A 22,071-nucleotide genomic window follows, 5' to 3' on the forward strand; every position below is an offset into this window, starting at 1 on the left:
ATATCGCGTTCGCCGGAGGTTGCGAACTTCCAGTGCGGAATGATAATATGGTGCCATATAAGCAATGTATATAAGCAAAGTATATGAAATTTCAATGGAACTGAAGATATCCAGGTCGATGATTGGTGATGCCATCTTAAAATGGAAGTAGACTTGTGCTGAAACCGTTATTAAACGACTCGTAAACCGAAGTTGATGGAACTTGACAGGAGTTTTGTCACGTTCCATCCTGCAATGAATCGTCTGTTTGGAACACAGGTCGACGTTGTCGAAGCATACACAGGCTCTCATTGAGACGATTGGAACACATTCCTGCATCATTACACGAACGTTGCATGATATGGATTATATCGGGGCCGTGTAGCCGCCCACACGCAACTAATCACCTGACTAATGCCAGACCCCGTCTAGCCTGGTGTATGGCTCATCGTTCTTGTACTGTAGACCAACTGAAAGGTGTGCTATAGAGTGAAGAATTACTGTACATGGTCTACTATTCTGATGGTCATGCTTGGCTGTGGCAGATGTCCTTAGAAAGCTACCTGCCGGATGATATCTTCCCCAGAATGAAGTTGGTGGAGGCAATCTGATGCTCTCCAGCTGTTCTTCAGGGTTTGGCCTAGAACCATTGGTTGTCTGGGGAAAAAAGTCATGAATGCTGAGTTCAGTCTAGACATTATGAACAATAATGCATTATCTATGTTGTGGAAGAACGTCGGGGAAGATCCATAATCGATATGACATGGACTGTTGTCTTGTATCAGCAGGACAACGCTCCATGTCATACTGCTCGCGTTGTAATTTGACGACACGAATGTCAAAAGGTTAGACTGGCTAGATCGCATCCTTGGCCTCAATCCCATAGTGAACCTCTGGGATGAATTGGATTATGGAGTGCGTGTGAGAAGAGACTGCCCCCCCCCCTAAAAAAAAAACAGAGCTAAAATAATTGCCATTTTGAAGGACGAATGGCTGAGAATATCTCGGGACATTTACAAAATAAAAAAAAAAAAAAAAAACTGATGGAGAGTGTTCCGCAAAGACTAGAGACTTTTCATAGAGGCTTTCAACACACTTTATTATTGTTCCTGTAAATAAAGATTATTTGTAGATATGCAGATGTCTGGATATTCACGGTAGGGCAGTGTATATGGATCAACAGATGGCGCTGCTTACTTTCGCTGGCAGATCACACGAATTTTCATTAGGATTTAGTGAAACTTTGCTGCTCAGTAAAGAGGAAAATATTCATTAACAGATACGCCTCACCTGTTGTTCAGAGGCAGAGAGGGTGCTCCTTGAGAAGGTTCGATATATTTGTCCGGACAGAATAATCCTACAAACTTGTGTATAATCTTCAATAATTCCAAAATAAGCAGCTTTGTAATTAAGAATTTAAGCCCTCTGTCTTGTGACAAACTAGAATTTTGTCCTCCTGAGCTCCCACTTCCTAATTCATACCTCGTTTAGTTGGAAAGCCATACATTTGTGTTGAACGTTTCGCTGGGTTCTAAAGCTCATTATATTTGTGAATGTTTTCAGACCGCCCCACTGAGTGGTATTAGTTCTGTAAGAATTCTTTGACTCATATGAGCCACTGAATTTTTATAATTCTAAATCGATAGCTTTGCAGAAATAAAATATTAATTAATTAAAAAAATGAGATTTTAACTATTATATATATTTTTAAGAGTTTTAAATAAATGAATAAGTTAATAAATTAATTTAAAATATATATATTGGCCAAAACGATATACGTAGTACTTCGAGATGATTAAAATTATCATCTAAATTACAATATCAAGTATCGCTATGTAACCATTCAAAAATAACCCATTTTTTCATCAAAAATCATTGATTGAAGACATCAATGATTATCCCAGAAATGAAAGAAAAGTAAGTATGAAATAATTCTGTCAGATTTATCAATGTTTAAATTCTGCTCAGAACAGAGTATAAATACTTGATACAAGTAAAACACTAAAAAATTACAAATTAAGAAGTAGAAACTCTTCTTGGTTTAATCAGAAAGTTTTCTTTAAAAATGTACATTTGATAGCCATACTTCCTCCGTGATCACTGTGAACATCCCGAACCAAACACTATACACAATCTTCCATTTTTGGTCTGAAAAATTCCAGGTGGCAGTGCAAGTAATGCTATCTCAAACTATCTAGAAACCTTCCGTCTGATCAACAATCACCAGTATGGATTCCGTCAGTGTCGATCCACTGGTGATATTCCGGTTTATGTTTTCTGTCTATGGGCAAATTCAATGGAAAAGTTTGGTAAAACTCAAGCAGTTGCTCTTGACATCTCAAAGGCTTTTTGATCGTGTTTGGTATAAAGGTCTTCTAAATAAGCTTCCATCTTATGGTTTTCCAACTATTTTTTGTAAATGGATATCCAGTTTTCTCTCTGATCACTCACTACTGGTGATGGTAGATGAATCTCTGACTTTTAACTTCTCCACTAATGCTCGTGTTCAGTTCTCTGTCTTTTAACTTCTCTACTAATGTTCAGTTCTTTCCCCCACGCTTTTCCGCTTGTATATTAATGACCTTCTTCCATTGACAGAAATTCCTATCCATAGTTTTGCTGATCATAGCACATTGCATTCCACCTTCCAGTTTGAGAAACCTTGCACTGCACAAACAGCTTCTTCTCTAATATCCACTACCAATTCCTTAAATGCTGATCTCCAGGTAATTTTTCAGTGGTGTAAAGATAACTTAGTTGATTTAGTCAATCCTTCTAAAACTCATTTCTGTCTTATATCTCGCAAAAAGGAATCTTCTGATCCTATTCTTATTTTCGATGACATTCCAATTTCTAGGCAAAATAGTATATCTCTGTTGGGGATTACCACCATATTGGGGATTACCTGTTGGGAACTTCTAATCTAATATAATCTAATCATAAGAGAATATTATAAATATTGCTTCCTCTGCATCTAAAAATCTGGGTTTCTCTTTTTCTCTCTCGGCGTTACTTTTCTTCCAAACAGTTGTTCACTCTGACCAAATCGCAAATCCGCCCGACCATGGAATATTGTTCCCATCTCTGAGGTGTTGCCTCTAAAACCTCTCTCAGGCTTCTAGATTCCATTCAAAAGAGGGCAATTAGGTTAATTAATGACTCATCTGTAACAGAGGCTCTCCACTCACTGTCTCAAACTTTCTGTTTTTTCTGCATGCCTTATGGGCACTCTTCTTCTGAATTGGCTTCTATAATTCTCTCTCTCTCTCTCTCTCTCTCTCTCTCTCTCTCTCTCTCTCTCTCTCTCTCTCTCTCTCTCTCAAAGCAGTCTGAACAAGTGCCACAACCATTCAACATCCTTTTACTGTCCAACTTCAAACTCACAGAACCGACTGTTCTTCCTTTTTTTTTAATTCAACTTCCATTTTCGGAAAAACCTTCCTTCATACGTATTTCCTGAAAATTGCAATCTATAGAAGTTCAAGTCTAATGTCAATAAATATATTCTTTCATCTTCTCAAACTCCAAGCCATGCAGGGTACTAAATATATGCATGTAGTTTCTAATATCTTCTAATATCTATCATGTTTGTGGTTAAAAAAAAAAATATATGCATCGTGATGGCTTTTCAAGCGTTAGAAATTCTAATGCATTTTATAATGAAGTTGAATTTGTTAGATCTAATTTGAGATTGAAAATGCATTCTTGCAAATGGGGATGATGAAAGCTGATGGCATTGCGTTTGAATTTCAAAAAACCGGAATATTTATGGTTCCGAAAAAAAGGACAAAAAATTAAAAACCAAGTCACCCTATACTAGCGAAAAATTGATGATACCGCTGGATTCATATATTAAAAACAGCTAAATATAAAATGACGTAGTTTTTATGAAAATAAAAATTCTCGAACGTGCTACATATTTTAGCACTAAAATCATGAATTAGGTCTTAGCTTTGTCAGTTCCACCACCACATATATTAAAATTTATATATTAATTAATTAACAATATGGCGTTTTTCTTTACTTTTTTATAAATTATCTAAGTTTAAATTATCTGAAATTTTCACAGAGTTATAAATGCAAAATAAATATTTATAATTTTTTTCCCTGTCATATATGTTTGTGAAATAACAAATAATTCGTCTTTGATTAATACAAACAGCTCGCCTTTGAATAGCACTTCCGGTTTCCCTGTACCGGAAGAGCAATAAAATTGAAATTGGACAACCTAAAGGCAGTAAACTGTCAGTCGGCCTTTACAGATGTTGTCTCGAGAGGACGAGAGAGCAAAATTAACGATCTCTGTAATTAAAGGCGAGCTACTTGTATTAATCAAAGACGAATTATTTGTTATTTCACATAGAATAATTCGACATCTAACAGTTCCATTAAGTGCTATTCAGAGCTGTTATTTTTTGCTCAAATCAACTAGGACAGAATTACAGAGTATTCATTCTCTAAGTTATAAGTTCTCTGCACACAACAAAATCAGTAGAATATGTCTGAAGACCTCTCTCATAACTCGATTACAAAAACTGTTTTTACGGTGTTTTAATATTAAATCTATTATCCTTTGACCAAACCGACTACCGGAAGATAATTTAAGCGCTGTATATAGTTAAACTGTTTGAGGCGCCATCTTTGGAATTTGAATGAATATTAAAATTAATAAAAATGTTAATGAAATAAAATTTTAATTTTAATAATTTGTAATTATTAAAATAGAGAATTTTTTAAGATAATGAATGGAAAGTAAAAGATATTCGCCGTATAATTTTGCACACAGGTCGATTGCCATGTCTTTATTTTATTTTTTTAACAAATGGAAAATTGAAATGAAATAGGAGTACAGCAGACTTTTACTATGAACCTACAATCAGAATTAAAAATAATTGTAAGCAGTCTCCCAGTTGGAGTGATATATTTTTCTCCGCCTCTTTCCTCACATGGCTGAGCTGTCTTGTACATTATGATTTGTTAATTGCATTCGTGTGAAGTCTCACAAAGCTTTCTGGAAAAGGTCGCGTGTTCAGTTTTTTTTTTTTCAGATTTGCAGGGATAATTACTAATTGCAAATTTTCCCTGATATATCACGTGATTACCAGTTGGCAACTGTGTGCTTCCCTTCTTCAGTTTCATTTGAAGAGTTCTCATTGCCTTATTTAATTTACTTTCATTATCATTACTACTCTTTGGCAGAGAAATGAGTGGAGATGAAAGCAAGCTTGATTTCTCGTTGCTCAATTAAATTTCGAATAAATCTACAGATTGGGAAACAGCAGCAGTTCTGTTAAAAACTGGACTCCTTAAATAATTCGGCTTTATTTGAAAAGTTTTGCATTAAATCCCTTTTTTTTTTTATTAAAAAACCACACCTTTATTCGCTTCACGACTTCTACCTGGTAATTATGCAATGAAAGGTCTCGACTTCTATCAGTGTAAATCCTGTTATTTTACATCCAAGAAATATTTTCTATTGTGCAAGGATTAATTAAGTGAAATTCATCTGCCGTTGCTACATTCAGAAAATTCGATACAGCAAACTCTATAAAAGCAGTGAAGATTGGGATTTCTGGGGTCTTAGGAGCAACTATAATTTTATAACCTCTTAAAACTTTAAATACTATACATGTAAAAAAAAAAACACAATTTTTCTAGCTTTTTATTTTTTTTTATATTACCAAATCGCTTGAAAACGCTAACGAAAAGATTTATTAATTAATGTCAATGCAATTACCCTAATCCTAAATTTTTCCGAATTCGTTAACAAATTCTTTGCAGAGTCTAATTTACATTAAAATAGGCCGAATTTTAATAAATAGGTTTAAAAACTCGCTTCTACGCCTAAGGCAATATCAGTGATTGGTAGGTTTCTTGGCAATATCAGTGATTGGTAGGTTTCTTTGCAGAGTCTAATTTACATTAAAATAGGCCGAATTTTAATAAATAGGTTTAAAAACCCGCTTCTACGCCTAAGGCAATATCAGTTTCTTGGGAGAACAGCAAATTTCATACCCAGAGTCAACAGGTCTACTTGTTCTCATCTATTTCGTCATCAGCATAATATCCCTTCCACAAATTGCACAGATTTTGTATTGAACTTGAGCAACAAACAGTTATCTACAGAATAAGTAGACCTGTTGACTCTGGGTATGAAATTTGCTATTCTCCCAAGAAACCCAAGTTTTCCTGAAGATGTGGCAAACACAATTCGCCTAAAAACTGTAGCAATTTTTGCACCATGCTCGCCTTGCTTCTTCCAATCTCAACCACAAACAAATTTCTGCCCTTAAGACACTGAAACAAGACTCATCCATTGTCATCCTGCCGGCAGATAAAGGACGTCGAACAGTCATAATGAATCGCACAGATTACGAGACAAAAGCCTTGCTACCTTTACAGGACACTTCTGTTTACCAACCCTTAACCGTTCCTCCCATCAAGGCTTTGGAACGATGGGAGTCGAAGGTGAACATCCTCGTCAACAGTTGGCTTACACAGAAGAAAATAACAGAATCAACACGTAATCACCTCAGTGCCTCCGGCTGCCAGATTCCACAGTTCTACGGACTACCGAAAGTTCACAAAGAAGATACACCGTTGAGATCCATTGTCTCCTGTTGTGGCTCACCGAGTTATGAATTATCTAAGTTTCGGGGCTCCTTTCTCCCCTCGTAGACAAGCCCACCAACACCGTCTCCAACAGTAGTGAATTCATAGAACGGATCCAAACCATATCCATCTCACAAGATCAACTCATGGCATCATTTGATGTAGTTTCAATTTTCACCTCCATCCCAGTAGAACTTGCCATCACATGTGCAAAGCAATTCTTAGATAACGACCAAACCCTTGACAGCAGAACCAAACTAACACCAGACGATATCTCCACCGCCCTCAGACTGTGCTTAACAGGCGGTGCAATCATGTTCAGTGACTCCATTTACCAACAAGTACACGGCACAGCAATGGGTTCCCCGGTTAATTCGGTCACGACAAACACCGCGATGGAGGAATTAGAGGGTCGTGCATTTACAAATGTACCAGATCCCATTACCTTTTGGTGTCGCTACTTGGACGATGTGTTCGTGGTTAGCCCCAGAAATTCGGGTGACCGAATCTTAGACCACCTCAATTCTCTGTCGCTTTTCATAAAATTCACCATCCAGCTAGAGTCGGACAACACCATATCATACTTAGACACCCTTGTCCGGCGCGAGGGCATGTGCTTGAAGACAACTGTCCATCGTAAACCAATGTGTGCGCTAATTAACCAACTTCCGTTCAGCACACGCGCATAGCCATCTTCTTGCCACTGCACGAACCTTGCTAACTCGTGCCTGGAAACACTCTAGCTCTGTAAATGAGAGGCGCACCGAAATTGCTAAAGTCAAGGCGGATCTTACGAGGTGTGGTTATCCCATCAATACCCTTGACAGGTATGACCTACAGACACATGGACACGTAGGGACCAACAGAAACATCCAAGGTAATGACTCAGCCGCGAGCGCCTTTATCCCATACTACCCAAACCTATCACAACAGGTTTGTAGAGTCTTAAAATCACATGGGATAAAAAGCGTACAACTCCCTGGCAGAAAATTACGATCCCTCATCTCTAAAGTAAAAACCCTGGTCCCCATCTTACTACAAAGAAGATTGGTCTACCGCATCTCTTGCCGTGACTGCACTAGCTGCTACATGGGGGAAACTGGGAGACGGCTCGAAAAACGCCTTTCCGAACACAAAAGAGCAATGCGCTTAGCGGATGTGGAGCGCTCAGCTATTTCCGAACACGTTGGGCTACCCACCACGACATTGACCCATACTGCGATGTCGTGATTGTGGATAAGTCCCGCCACTATCGGTGTCGCGCCTGGTTGGAGTCGTTGAACATCAAATGCTCCAATACCACAGTCAACAGGGACAGTGGATGTCAAGTCCACCCTATCATCGAAACAGCAATGCTGACCATTGACAAACGCTGGCAACACCCGCATGTATCACAACCACAGGCTTCAACATCCAATAATTAATCACGCACTTCACGTACAAGATTGGCAGTACAAATTCTTAACTGTCAGTTTAACTGAGGAAGGTTGACAAAACAACCGAAAGCTTTTTGTTTGTATGTATCTAATATAATCTATGTATATTTCCTATTATTAAACTTGTCACAATCTATTTTTGTATCCGTTTTCGCTCTGTGTTACAGTAATTTTAGTTTTGATAAGAAGTAAATAACTTGCTGATTCTTGTGTCATATGGTGAAAGTTGCAATAAATGTCAAGATAGTTACAAATTCAGTAATTAACGATTTCCTTCATTGTCCTAATTATGCATTATGAGAAAAAAATTAAAAGCATTTACTGATTAAGATTACATAATCGTTCGAGTCAAAGTGATAAAGTAGCAGTTATGGGACGTAGTAAAAATATCACGGAAAGGGCATGATTGTGGGAGCACGTGCGTCGGATGAATCTAAATTGAAAATGGCGTGTCTTAACGGTTTCTCACGGCCCAGTGTGGTTAAGGTGTACAAAAAACTATGTCAAACGGGTCAAATCACCTCCCGCCAACAGAATTGTAAAGGATTACGCAAAACAGATGTTTAGGTAAGCGAAAGGTGCAGAACGTTGTATGGGCTCAACGGCAGTCACCGTTGAGGATTCCACGAACCGCTCGTGCACAGTGTGGGCCCGATGATACGGCACATTTTCGTCTTGGAACATTCCGTTTCTGACGGGGATAAAATGCAACCTGGCAGGATGTACAAGGTCTCCTAAGAGATGCCGGTAGACCTCACCAGTGAAGATATTATTCATCTTGATTGACCTCCAAATTCGCCTGACCTCAATCCAATTGAACACCTGTGGGTTGTTTTGGAACAGGAAATGAGGCGTATGGATTTCAATACTGTGAAGCCTTGCAGGCAGCATGGCTACAGATTCCTACGGACATCTTCAGACATCTAGTGGAGCCAATGCCTAGGCGAATAACGGATGTTATCTGTGATAACGGGGTCCCAGCACGTTATTATTTAGTTGGACATAATCGAGAGATCACTCAGTGTATATTCTCAGTGCAATTTATAAATTAGGATATACTCTACTAATGAATAGTCGTATAGAATTTGTAGTAATTGAAGAGATCTAAGTGTGGAAATATTGTTCGAACTTGACGGACTTGATTTAAAGATCTCATTTTCGTTACAGAATTCTTGGCATTGAGGTAATTTTTACATTTTTTTAAAAGACAAATCAGTTGCATGTTTCTTTAATTCAGAAACTTCCATTTCAAGAACAGCTGATACATTTAGGAAAGCAAAATCGTCAAATATCATTTAAAGCACTTCATCTCCAATGTAAATAAATTAATAAGCATGAAACACTTTATTAGTAAAAATTTCGCGTGCCATTAAATTAAAATTACCCTCGACCGATTCATCTAAATCTAATTTTGACGCATCCTTTTCTTTATTTGGTAATTCCGATTCAAACGTCTAATTTATTTGCAATTTCAAATGCTTCTTTGTCTAATATTTGGTTAATTGCATAATGTCTAATTTCCTGCTGTTTTTCAAACCCTCCAATTAACTTTACAGATTGACACACGGTCATTTCTTTCTTCAGTAGTGCTATATTAACTATCTATACGCACCGAAGAACACATAAATAATAAATAAATTTGTAATCTATACTTTATATTAAACTCTTAGCTATAGAAATTACTTCATAATCTAGGGATTCTTCAGAAATATTTTCCAAAGCGTGTTTGATATTTAAAAGTTCATTATGGATAACTTTTATGGCCTTTTTCGCGCAAATTAAGATAACAACCAAAGTTAATATCATTTTATAAACCACTCGAAGAATGAAACATATGGTTCCAACTGCACTTTTAAAGCATATGAAACTATTCCCATAGTCCTCGTGGACACATAGTTAATAAATCTGCTGTTATTCCCACACCGGTTGGAAAAGACCTGAGTTCGAATCCCATCGATGACGTGAGGAATTTTTATGAGCCTTTTTCGCAACGTGGCTGAGTTAGTTGATCTCAGACGTATGTAGCATGGATTTTTCTCTCGATGAACACGATGACACTGAACATACCAATCACATACATATTCAGCCAATCTACATGAATATAATTGTTGCAATTCATATTTCTAACTGTTTAAATATATCTCTATTGTTATTTCATAATTTAAATATTTTATTATACATTGTAAAAATCTACTCCACAGCAGTGGAGTAGATTCGGTTTGCTCTGCTACTGCCACAATATCAATGGAGTTTTTAGGGAATTTTCACAAGTGCATATTATATCTGAATAGTGTCTCTTCGACGATTCTTCATGGCCCAGTTTAAAGGCTCCTCGAAGCAGTTCAATACCACACTCATCAATGGAATATCTCCGGTAACTCCAAAGTCGTTGGTATCTTAATATAGCATGCACGAAGAGTTAACAAAATATTGTTGTCTCCTATGGCTATGGGACCATTCTATTACAGGCCACTACATAAGCGTGCCTGGCTTCAAAGAAGAATATGAACTAGGAACGAGTAGTGTGCAGTATTTTCCATTAAATAGATCCAATGAACTCCTTACATTTCTCCACATTAAACTTGACCCAATGAAGCATTTTTATGAATTTGAGAGGATTTCCTTACTTAAGTGAGAAAATTTCAAATATCATTACCGCGGAAGTGAAAGAAGACATCTCTGTAGGGTCTCCAATCTGAGAAGTTCTGCTCTCGTGAGTAGTACAGTTGGTAGGATCGCCATCCTCCCCGCACCAGGTGGAAAAGACCTGAGTTCGTGTTCGGTCGACGACGGGAGGATTTTTATGGGCCTTTTTTCACAACGTGCCTGAGTTAGCCAGTCTCAGGCGAGTGGAGCACCGTTTTTGTTCCCGGAAACTCGTGTTATTCGTCCAGCAAACAAAATATCGACCTCGGAACACACGCAATTCACAGACAATCTACACACAGCAATATGACCTAAGTCGCTGATGCTCCTGAAACCCTACTACAACAACAACAACAAATGAGAAGTTCTGCAGGATGGACGCTTCGAACAATGCCTCAATGTACACAGTGAGTGACGAGAACGCAAACGATCCCATCAATGGAAAACTGATACCAAGATTTCTGTAAAGAACGTAGGCTGGCAAACTGTTGTTGGATGTTATACCGCAATATTCCGAACAAGCTGCACTGAAGGAAATCACCCGCATAATACTTTTAAATTGTACATATCTTTTTACTACAGTATAGTACTGTACTGTACTTTAAGACCGTTCTATTAATATATGACCGTATATCTTATTTTAACCTCGAGTGTTTAAACCGTAAAAGTTATAAAATGTAATTATAAACAGTCTCACATGTTTGGTAATGAAATCGTCTTAATTAACTTGTACTGATGTTATCAGCAATCGTATAGGAAAACTACAAACGGTAGAAAAATGGAGAAGATAATTGAAACAGAGCGCAAAACTGGTTTAGAAAAGTGTGTTTATATGTTCGATGATGAAAAAAGTATCATTTCTAGTTTATTGATGTCCTTATTCTGCTTTATAAGTATAAGTGATTGCGAGAGATACAATGGTGTCCAAAAAATTAGAAACCTTTAGAATTTATGGCGTTGAGTCCACTAAGTGTTTTTGAGGGAGTCTAGCTCCCGACTAGGCACGCCGTTTCCGTTATGAAACCACCCAATGCACGAGATCCCACAGTCATACCCTTTTTGACACTCCCTGATAACCTTACTACGTCACATATCTGCTACTTTATCAGTTTGACTTGCACGATCAGATAAAAATTACCATTAATGTACTGCACGAAGCTGTTCGACTTTTTATACTGCGAACTATGTGGAATACTCACTTAAGAATGGCATGGTCCCACTTCAGTGATCAGAACTACGGGAAACACGGAAGGTAAAAGAAAAATAAAAAGAAGTACTTAATGCTGAAAATCCTATGATTTCAACGTCTTCGTCAAGGGTCAACCATCGAACCACAGGAAAGACAACAAGAAGTAAGGTCTTTGTTTCTGACATGAAATATACGTAGCACATGGTAGAAGCGGTGAAGCCATTTTGAATTTGAATTTAGTGGTAGAAGAAGTAAGGCCAAAAAGTAGCGGTAAGCAAGAGTAAAGCGTACGCATATCTCATGGTTGAACCGACAGGTGTGTAGTCAAAAAGACATTAGCCAAAAAAGAGAGCTTTTTGTAGCCAAAAAGAGAATAGCTAAAAAAATAGAGCTACACAACTATGCAGTACAGACATCCTCCTCAGTCTGTATACCGTCTAGATTCCAGTTAGTTATTCCAGTAAGTATTTATGGATATTTAAGGATTTATGGACAGGTTGGCGGGACGCAGGTATTTTACAAGATCAGTCAACTTCTGGTTAAAAAACCTCTCCGGCAATATATAACATAACCAATTCCATTTAGCAAGTATTGCTTCAATACACGTGGCGCCTGCAAAATGTCATGATGGGGAGACAAAAACTTATATTACCTAAAGGAGAGAAATTGAAATAATTTGTTCCACAAGAAACTGTGATATTTGGGTCATTTTTAATTAAAATAGGTAAACTAGAACTCAGTTTGGTACTCCATATTGCATAAAGGAAGCAAAATCAATGCTCATTTGATTCTTTATCAATTTTAAGATTTAATATTCGAGTGAGTTTTTCGCGTGGAGAACAGAGTTACCTTCGCCAAAGAGTTTAATATCGTTTTATTGCATTAGACACCTGTAAAAGCGAAAACTTTAAAGTAAGAGTAAGTAAATTACCTTTTTCGATGAAGCATGGGATGGAGTTGGTTTTAGGGTTATTACTTTGCATATTTGCTTTTAAATCTCTTGTTAAGTGTCGCAATTTGTGCTGAGGCTTTTTGTCCAATGGAAATAATAAAGTTTTCTCTAAGTGAGATTTAACCTTTTATTATTTACAGTGGGTTAAAGTGCCACCACAAATTATGATTCCACATTCTTTATAAACATGTTTATGCAAATATTTTTCGGTCACATTATGGATAATTTAGAAAATAACTGAGTTAAACTAAAAATAATTGCATGCTGCCTCATAACTGTCTAACTTGTAGATACATATATCAAATTTAGGTTGCCTTTTAGTGCCAAAATTTTCCAAGTTCGAATACTGTGAAATATCACGCGTTATACAACAGTAGCTAGCAAGGCTGTAATCGAATATTAAAAAATAAACTGGTATAAAATGTAAAATGGAAAAAAAGTGTTTGCCGCAGAAACCTGCAAATATGTGATTTGAATAGCTATTGTACATACTTCGCAAAAAAGTAAAGAAAGATAGGACATCTATAAAACCCATTAAACGTTCATTTTGTCTTTTGCGCTAAAATTGCAACACTTGAAAAAAGTTTTCAGTAATTCCAAACCCGACTTGGAACAGACTGCGAGCAGTAAATGTTGCATCTTGTCCAACTGGCAGTCGAGCCTTTGTAGTCTGTTCGGACGGAATTTCTCTTCATTGATACTGTCAAATCTTCTTGATTTTTCAGTTATATCTTTATCTTATCTTAGGATAAAGCTGATTTATTAGGATGTTACTCATATTGACGAGACTCTCGATGTCAAGGCGTCTCTAGGATCCTTGGGTTTCTTCACTTCTTAAAACTCGTGCTCCACAACTTATATTTTGTCTCTCCTCTTCACTCTCTTTTATTCCCTGGTGATATTCTCTATGCAAATTTCTCATATCCACCAAATTCCTACTAATCCATCACTTTCAATTATTGTTCCAATACACTTACTGAACTGCTTCCAAGTCAGGAAATCCATCAACGGTCAACTTTTCCATCATCTTGAAACCTTTTGCCTGTTTAATCGTCAATATGGAATCTGTCCGTTTCGATCGGTGGTACTTCAGGTTATGTCACTGATCTTAAAAACACTTCTGCGGAAAAGTGAAGTTCTCCACAGAAGTTTTAATTTCTAATCATTGTGAGGGATGGTGCATGGATTTCCATCTTCTAAATTCTCAACTATTGCTGGTGTTTCCCAACGTTCTGCTCTTTCTCCAACTCTTTTTCTCTTGTATATTGATGACCTTCTTCCACTGAATGTAAATCCTGCCCGCAGATTTGGTAATGACAGCACGCTATATTCCACCTACCATTGTGAGAAATATTTACCCAATTTCTATTATTTCCAGAAGAAAAAAGAATACTTTATTAACTTCGATTCTTATAAAACTCAGCCCTTATTTCTAAGAAAAAATACAGATTTATATCCAGTCTTATTTCTCGCAAAGCAAAAATCTCCTTTTCTTCACATCAACAACATTAAAGATTTCTAGGCAAGATTACACATCTCTTCTAAGGATAACCCTGACTTCACATTTTTTTTTTTTGGAATAAGTACAATATATCACAAATAAAGCGACAGAGAAAACAGTTTTTGTTCTAAATCATTACCGTTAAGAAATTTACTAATCTCTACTCCGCCATAAAATGGACTATTAGTCCCACATCAGTTGGGGATGGGCGTCAGCCCTATCTTAAACTCCTAGTCTCTATTTAAAAGACGACAATTAGATTTATTAATGATCCTTCACTGACAAAACTCCCGCACTCTCTGTCACATAGACAATCAGTTTATATTGATTTTCCACCATTTGGCTTTTAAGATGAACAGTTCACTTCTGTGTTTTGTACAGTGTCTTCTCAATCCTACAATGGCACTGACTTCAATTCTTAATCCTCAATCCTACTGACCTCAATACTACAATGTACAATTTTTCGATGCTCGTGTCCTCAAACCAGTCAGTCATAAGGCGAGCAGTATGACATGGTGTATTGCCCTGCTGCATATATGGGCCATGCCCGTTGTGCAGCCACAATGTAGGTAACTAGATAGGCCTCAGAATTCATGGTAGTAGTAGTAGTGGCATGTGATGCAAGAAAGCAAATGTATGAGCTTATGCAGCATCAGCCAAAAAAAAAAAAAAGAAATCACACCATTCCCTCCAAATGCCTGTCCAGTTCCTCCTTAAATTTATTCAATCTATCAACTTCCACAACGACAGATGGAAGTTTGTTCCAGCAATTAACCACCCGCTGGCTAAAGGCAAATTTCCGCACATCTATTCTACATCTGTCTTTTCTTAATTTGAATTTATGCCCCCTTAGGTTCGTAATCTGAACAAGTGGAAGGATCCCATCAGAATTCAGCGTGCTCAACCCATTCAAGGCCTTATATACCTCAATCAGATCACCGCGCAGGTGCCTAGTCTCCAGCCACTGCAATTTGCAGAACTTAAACCTCTCTTGGTAAGAGGATCCCTTCCTTCCCCTCACCAATCTTGTTGCCCTTCTCTGTACACGCTCAAGTAAATCTACATCCTTCCTAAAATGAGGCCTATAGACCTGTACGCAGTACTCAAGGCGTGGGCTGACCATTGCCTTATACAGAGGGATAATCACCTCCTTTTCCCTATATATCATTGACAAAACCCCATGACCTGCTCTGGCAGCCTGTCTGCATTGCTCAGAAAACTTCACATCTGCCTGCACAATTACTCCCAGGTCTTTTTAATTTTCTACCACCTTAAGTGTAGTACCACACAGTTGGTACGTTTCTCTGGGGTTACTTCTACCCATATGCAGTACTTTGCATTTGTCAAGGTTAAACTTCAGTTGCCACTTCTTAGCCCATCTGCCCAAATTACCTAGATCCTGTTGCAGTAGCACACTGCCCCAAAGCAACCACTGGTGCCAGGCCAACCATGAAAAATAACCCCAAATGATCATCACGTTGCCTGCCTCTTCCAAGCTTAATTACCGGGACGATACAGTCAGCAGGCAGCTTTTTCCGTCATCCGCCACACACACAAGCATAATCATCAGACTGGTGGACCATGTACTGTGACTCATTACTCCAAAGCACAGCTTTCCGTTCGTCTACAGTTCAAGAAAAGCGTCACTTACACCGAGCTAGGCACCGTATGACATTAGTCGTGGTAATCCGTGATAGTATGACAATGGTAATCCATATCATTCAGGATCTTGAGCATTGTGGACCTATGCGTGCTGCTATGATGTCAACTTGTATTATCCACGGATGAATCTTTCAGAGGTTCTCTTGTCACGTCAGCTTCTAAGGTTTCCTGGTTACTTTTCAACATAGTCTTTGTTATCAATACAATTTTGCCACGGATGCTGCAATGCGTTGATTCCAGCTGCGAAGAAAGTTTTCTCTTGAGCCCCCGGGAATGTATCCAATTCAGGAATGACTTCACTGTTGGTTGGGAATTGGATGCCAGCAAGGAATTTTTTTTAATTAAGAAAGAGGTGAAAGTACGATGGTGCTAAATCTGGCATATTGGGGATGGTCAAAATTTCAAAGCCGCACTCATGTAAGTACAGCAATGGTAGTGACAGACGTATGAGCAGGCACGTTGTCTTGGTAGAACAAGACGCCTTTACTGAGTTGTCCTCAGTATTTGTCTTTGGTGTTTCACGCAAACACCTCACAAGATCTACGTAATATTCCCTTCTGATTGTCAGTTGTTTCAGAAGATAATACAATAGCAACGCTCCATCAGAATCTCATAAAACCGATGCCATCACCAATAAATTGACTTGGCTTTCTTTGGAGGGGAAGAAGAGCTGTGTTTCCGCTGTTTGGAGTGCTCCTTTATCTAAAGTGATAGACCAAATCCTTGCAAGGAAATCTGCTGGATTTACGTGAAAATGATGCAAATATTCACTTGACAACTCTTGTACGGGAGCTTCCCTTCAGGCAACAACGCTCACTTTACAAGAACTTTGAAATTTATACAACTTGGGTTCTACATTTTTTCTTAATCTACAGAGTGGGGTCCTTTTCCACTTATAATAATGAAGGTCTCAAAAACTTTTTAAATCGTATATAAAAACGATTTTTTCCATTGCATTGTACACATGTGGGTTTTTTTTTTAAACGGGGGTTTTAAAGAATAAAATATTAGTCTGAAATTTGATCTGAAATATTTATTCACTCCAATAAGGAAATTAGCTTTTGTTGGCCATTAAAAGAAAAGAATTTGGGATCAAAGAATTCGAGTATTTTCTCGTGTTCTTATCCCTCTCGTCAAGATAAAAAGGTTGAAACTGCAGCTCTAACTTAATTAACTCAAGTCCAGTGAAGTTAATTGTAAAATGCTGCCTAAAGTACTTTTAATTAAACCTTGTTACAAGAATGGGGATAGTGTTATTACGATCTTCAGAGCGTATAAAAGACAGAGAAATATCTCAAGGTCTCCTTGTTCGAGAAACATTAAAAACATTGTATGATATTTTGGAGAAGTTTACCTAACTCCTAAACATGGAAGTGGACGTCTCAGCATCACACAAAAAGCGATTCAAAGAACGAATAAAATGCGTTAAGTTTTTGAGGTTATTTGCTGCTCCTTATGCATTTCGTGTGACTGGTATTCCCTGAAGCAAGGTACTTAAATCCTAAAACGTGTTTTCCCACCGTTTCCCTATAAATTTAAGACTTCATCGATTCGAGCCATGGATGGTTGACAAAGTTGCGCAGGACACAGAATGGTAATCCAACATATTACGGACGAACGAAACGCACATTCAGTTTGATGGAACTATATAAAAGGTACCAAAGATTGCAGTATGGTGGGGTTTATGGCCCAAAGCAACCACTGGTACCAGTGGTTGCTTTGGGCAACCACCCGCCCTTCTCGAAATCAGCCAGCTCAGCTGTACAAATTGTATTCCTCTTGGATTCACCACGAGGAATCTCTGTGTTCTTTAACACGTAGTCCAAACCAAATGTCCTTCCTCCCACTTCTTCCACTGTGTGACACGAATTACAATTTCTAGAGGACCAGCATAAACTGGGACTTCCGCTCATTAATATTCAGATAGTTTAGCTGTCCAGAAGAAACAATCAGAGGTTGGTGTTGTTTGTTTCTACTTTGACAGAAGTCATCTCGCTGATAAAGAGACAGAATTTAGTACACCTACAGTTAACGGTCTTTTTTACCACTTGGACGTGACTCATTTCTCTAATACATATACAATTTTCAGAATAAATTATCTTGAGAATTATAAATTAAACTAAAACGGTGTTTTTTTTAATCTGCTATAAAAAAAAGAATTATAAAACTAAAATGTGTTTCGCATCGGGAGTGGTAAAAGATAATATGCATTCTTTTGTTGATACTGTCGGTATATGCAATTTCATATGAAGGTTTTATTAATTGCCTTAATAAAATAAAATTGTGTTTCCTTTCATTATAAGAGGGAATTACACGTTTATGGAAATACTTATTTAATGGCTGCGTCAGTAGTTTTAAAAGATCTGTTCTGAGTAATGCACCTGGAGTAATTAATAGCAGATGGAGATAATTATAAAGAATGGTGGGACATTAAATGGTACAATGCTTATCAAAACAAGAGTTTTACAGCATTTTGTTGGTGTTTCAACTGTTAAAAATTAAAATATGCAATTCGTGAGTGGATGATTGAAGAACAGTTTTTATGTACGGGTTTAAACATTTATATCGTGTTTAACTCATTATGTATATTTACAAAATTAAAACGGTTCCCTTTCAGAAAACAGAATCCAGAGAGATAACGTGGAAAACTGCAGACCGATTGGCATGCTAAAGGTAGCAACAAAAGTCAAATAATTGGTACAATTATATAATAAAATATCTCTGAATAGTTCCAGCGCTCATAACAAATTTCTCACGAAGTTTCTCTTCACAAACCTCCTGTAGATCAATATTATGTCTGAACAACTTGAATCTTTTGATATTATGAGAGATTAAAGGAAACTTTTATACGATATATGAAATATTATATTTACAATTTAAATACGAATCTTTCATTTTTCCAATATTTTATAAGAAAGAATTTATAAACAAAAAATAAACGGTTCATTTAAAATTTGAAAAACACAAAAATTAGCAGTATGGAAATAAGATCCTCCTATGTAGGAGGATCTTAAGAAATTAAAAAACAATGATGTTTTTTAATTTCTTATCTTAAATTTCCAGCATATGTAGCCTTGCAGCCGAGCCTGTTATACCTAGAATTTAAATTAATAATATTAATTATATTTCCTACTTCAGTCTCGCTGCTAGACTTACTGTTTTGGCTGAGCGTACCCCTCCACGTATGGTGAAGAAGGCAAAGGATTTATTGTACTGTCTATAAATTAATTATCATAGACATAACTGAAAAGGTATTCACGGTAATGATCTCATCACAGTGACCTGCATTCTTGGAAGATATTAAGAACAATAAATTAAAAATTGCACACTCGATATTTGTGTTCTTCCCAGGCGCTCCAGATAACCAAAGAATGTTAATAAATGTTTTCCTCGCTACTTGCATGAAATTAAAGGTTGAGGTATTTTCATATTGTCATATGTTTCAGAAGCGCGGTTATTGGAATACCCACCCACCGGAGGTAACAAAAAACAAATATCTTCTCTGCAGCTGGACATAATCAACTTAAATTATGATATACTTTCTTGCCTATGTTCAGATTCCACATTCAACCATTCTGTCAATGACGCAAGGAATTTTTATGGGCATTTGTTCAAAACGCGGCTGAGTTATTCGGTCTTAGCAAAAGGTTTCACAGTATTTTCTTCCAGAAACTTTGTTTTTTCGTCTTTCAAACAGGAACTGAGAGAAGGAAAACTCAATTATAGACATAATATCTTGCCCACGTGGGTAGCACAGTTGATAGAGCCCCACACAGTGTGGAAAAGACCTGAGTTCGAATCCCGTCGATGATGTGAAGAATTTTTATGAGCCTTTTGCACACGGTAGCTGAGTTAGTCAGTCTCAGGCGAGGATAGAATGGTTCCTTCCCCCCCTCCCCCTGAAACTCAGGTTTTTCGTCTGGCAATGTCCTTAGTCGCCAATGCTCCTAAAACCCTACTTAAACAACAACTTATACATCCTTTGGTAAATAATGCTGAAGAAAAAGTTGTCAAATAGCGAGAACACATACACTCGTTAAGAAAATAAAATGTGGGTGTACAGTGTACGTGACTGTAATGCTTCTAAAACATCAAAATTTGAATGAGGTTTGTGAAGAATAAATTTATAAATTAATGTCTCTCATGGGCTTTTAATTCCACATTTAGATTTAATATGCTGAACCACGTTTAAATATGATTGTTTCATTTAAAATAAGTTATTGTAAAATCAAATAAATATAAATATAGTTCTTCATACTCCGATTGGCTTGTTGCTATTCATGCAATGTGAGGTAGAAAACACAGTTCGCTACAGCTCATGCAATTCGGAATATAAATACTGAGATCATACCTTATTTTAAATTTCAGTTAAAAGTTATAATCCTTAATGATATGTCTCTCGATTTTTGCACTGCTAGTCAAAGTTTCGAACTCGTTGTCGAGCCGTTTATCGAGTGGGTGGTCATGCAGACGGAGGATGACTTCATATTTCGAAATCTCACCCACGTGGTTCCTTGTACACTTTCGTCATTCACCGTGGCCCTCTCAAATTGGTACTTGCAGAAGATCATCAGAAACATCCTTTTGAACTTTCTGCCGAAGATGCAGTAAATAATGAAGTTGATAGATGAATTTATGATTACCAACAGGTTGCTAACCCGCACCAGAGGAGTTAGATATATCTCAAAATATTCGAGGATGTTTACCACTAAGGCTAAAATATTGCAGACGAAAAATATCACCACCACGCAGAACAACATCATCGCCAAGCTGATTTCCTTTTCTTGTCGTCTGCTGAGACGCTGCCTATTTTTGTTCGCCTTTTGAACTGTGTGCCAAATGAAGCCATTCAACACGGCCAGGGTGAGGAAAGGAATAAAATACATGACGAACAAGTAGAACCAAATGTAGTAAACTTCGTAGTAGAGTTTGTTCCTTCTGAAACTGCTGGGAACGACAATATAGAGGGTGCTGTTCCAGAACGGGTGCACGTGGACCACGCGTTCGACTTCCCAAAATCGTGGGATGTTGTAACAAACTGCAAACACCGAAATCAGTAGATTACACAGTCGTGCCCGGTGGTAGGTACACATCGACCTGGCTCTTAGCGGATGACAAACAGCGACGTACCTTTCGACCGTAACTCCCACGGTGGTCCAAACCGATCCTGTCTGAGCGATCAGTCCAATAGGGTAAGCCACAGGAACGATGAAGGGTGAAGCGTAGTAGGAGTAATCTCGTAGCGCCGACAACCTGTAACCCAACTTGTTCAGACCCATCATCAGGACGGCACAGATCAGGACCACGGTGTCAAACACAGCTAGACCTTGTAGACCGCAGTTGACAGACGACCTCATCTGAGGGCGCGAAAGGATTACCAGGGATAGCAGGTTGCCCGTGATGCCCATTAAGCCAATAACGGTGATCAAGGCCCCTTCGATGACGAACTCGAAGGTGGTGCCGCGGAGAAAATCGTCAGTGTCATCTTCGAAACGAGTCGACACATTAAAATCCGTCAGGACACGTGACTCGTTGATGACATTTGAGGCATTCATGGATTGCGACGAGTATGATAAATCACATCACTCGCATGGTCTTACTAAGGGGGGACAACTCCGTTTTCCGTCGGTCTCAGCCGACTCAGACCGGGTGGTTTCTCTCTAAAGTTCCCTTTTCTTAAGGATGGTGTGAGATGGGAAACAATGCCGACACAAGCGTTTATACTGAGCGTGACACAACCACACTACTGTCGAAGATAACAACTCCCAGTCAGTTTTCGCCGCCCAAGGCTATTCAAGCAGGGCGCATGTGCATGCGGAACGCTTTTCTCCATTCCGAGGAAATTTAACTGACCACTGTATGGCGCTGAAGTTGCGACCTCCCCCTACTCCTGTAGCATCTCCAACTAGAAACGAGTCAGCAGGCGTTCTAGCTCAAGAAACTTTGTCGGAGTACGTAGGAGAACGTAATAAAATGAACAGTGGGAAGGTGACGTATGTGAAGGAGTTCTGAGTCAGTGATGATACTAGTAGAAACTTCTAAGAACAATTTGCCCTTTAAATTGCCGTGAGACGGAAACAAAGCTCCAAATGCT

General features: G+C 38.0%; 1 protein-coding gene across 1 annotated transcript; it reads right to left on the minus strand.

Annotated features, from left to right (window-relative positions):
• Positions 1-20,395: 20,395 nt before the first annotated feature.
• Positions 20,396-21,532, minus strand: FMRFaR (FMRFamide Receptor). Its single transcript, XM_090369943.1, has one exon. The coding sequence runs from the start codon at positions 21,530-21,532 to the stop codon at positions 20,396-20,398; it is 1,137 nt and encodes a 378-aa protein (XP_090226069.1).
• Positions 21,533-22,071: the final 539 nt, after the last annotated feature.

Source organism: Mastigoproctus giganteus, chromosome 3, assembly GCF_048544385.1.
Source record: "Mastigoproctus giganteus isolate SK-2022 chromosome 3, ASM4854438v1, whole genome shotgun sequence".
Classification (NCBI taxonomy): Eukaryota; Metazoa; Arthropoda; class Arachnida; order Uropygi; family Thelyphonidae; genus Mastigoproctus; species Mastigoproctus giganteus.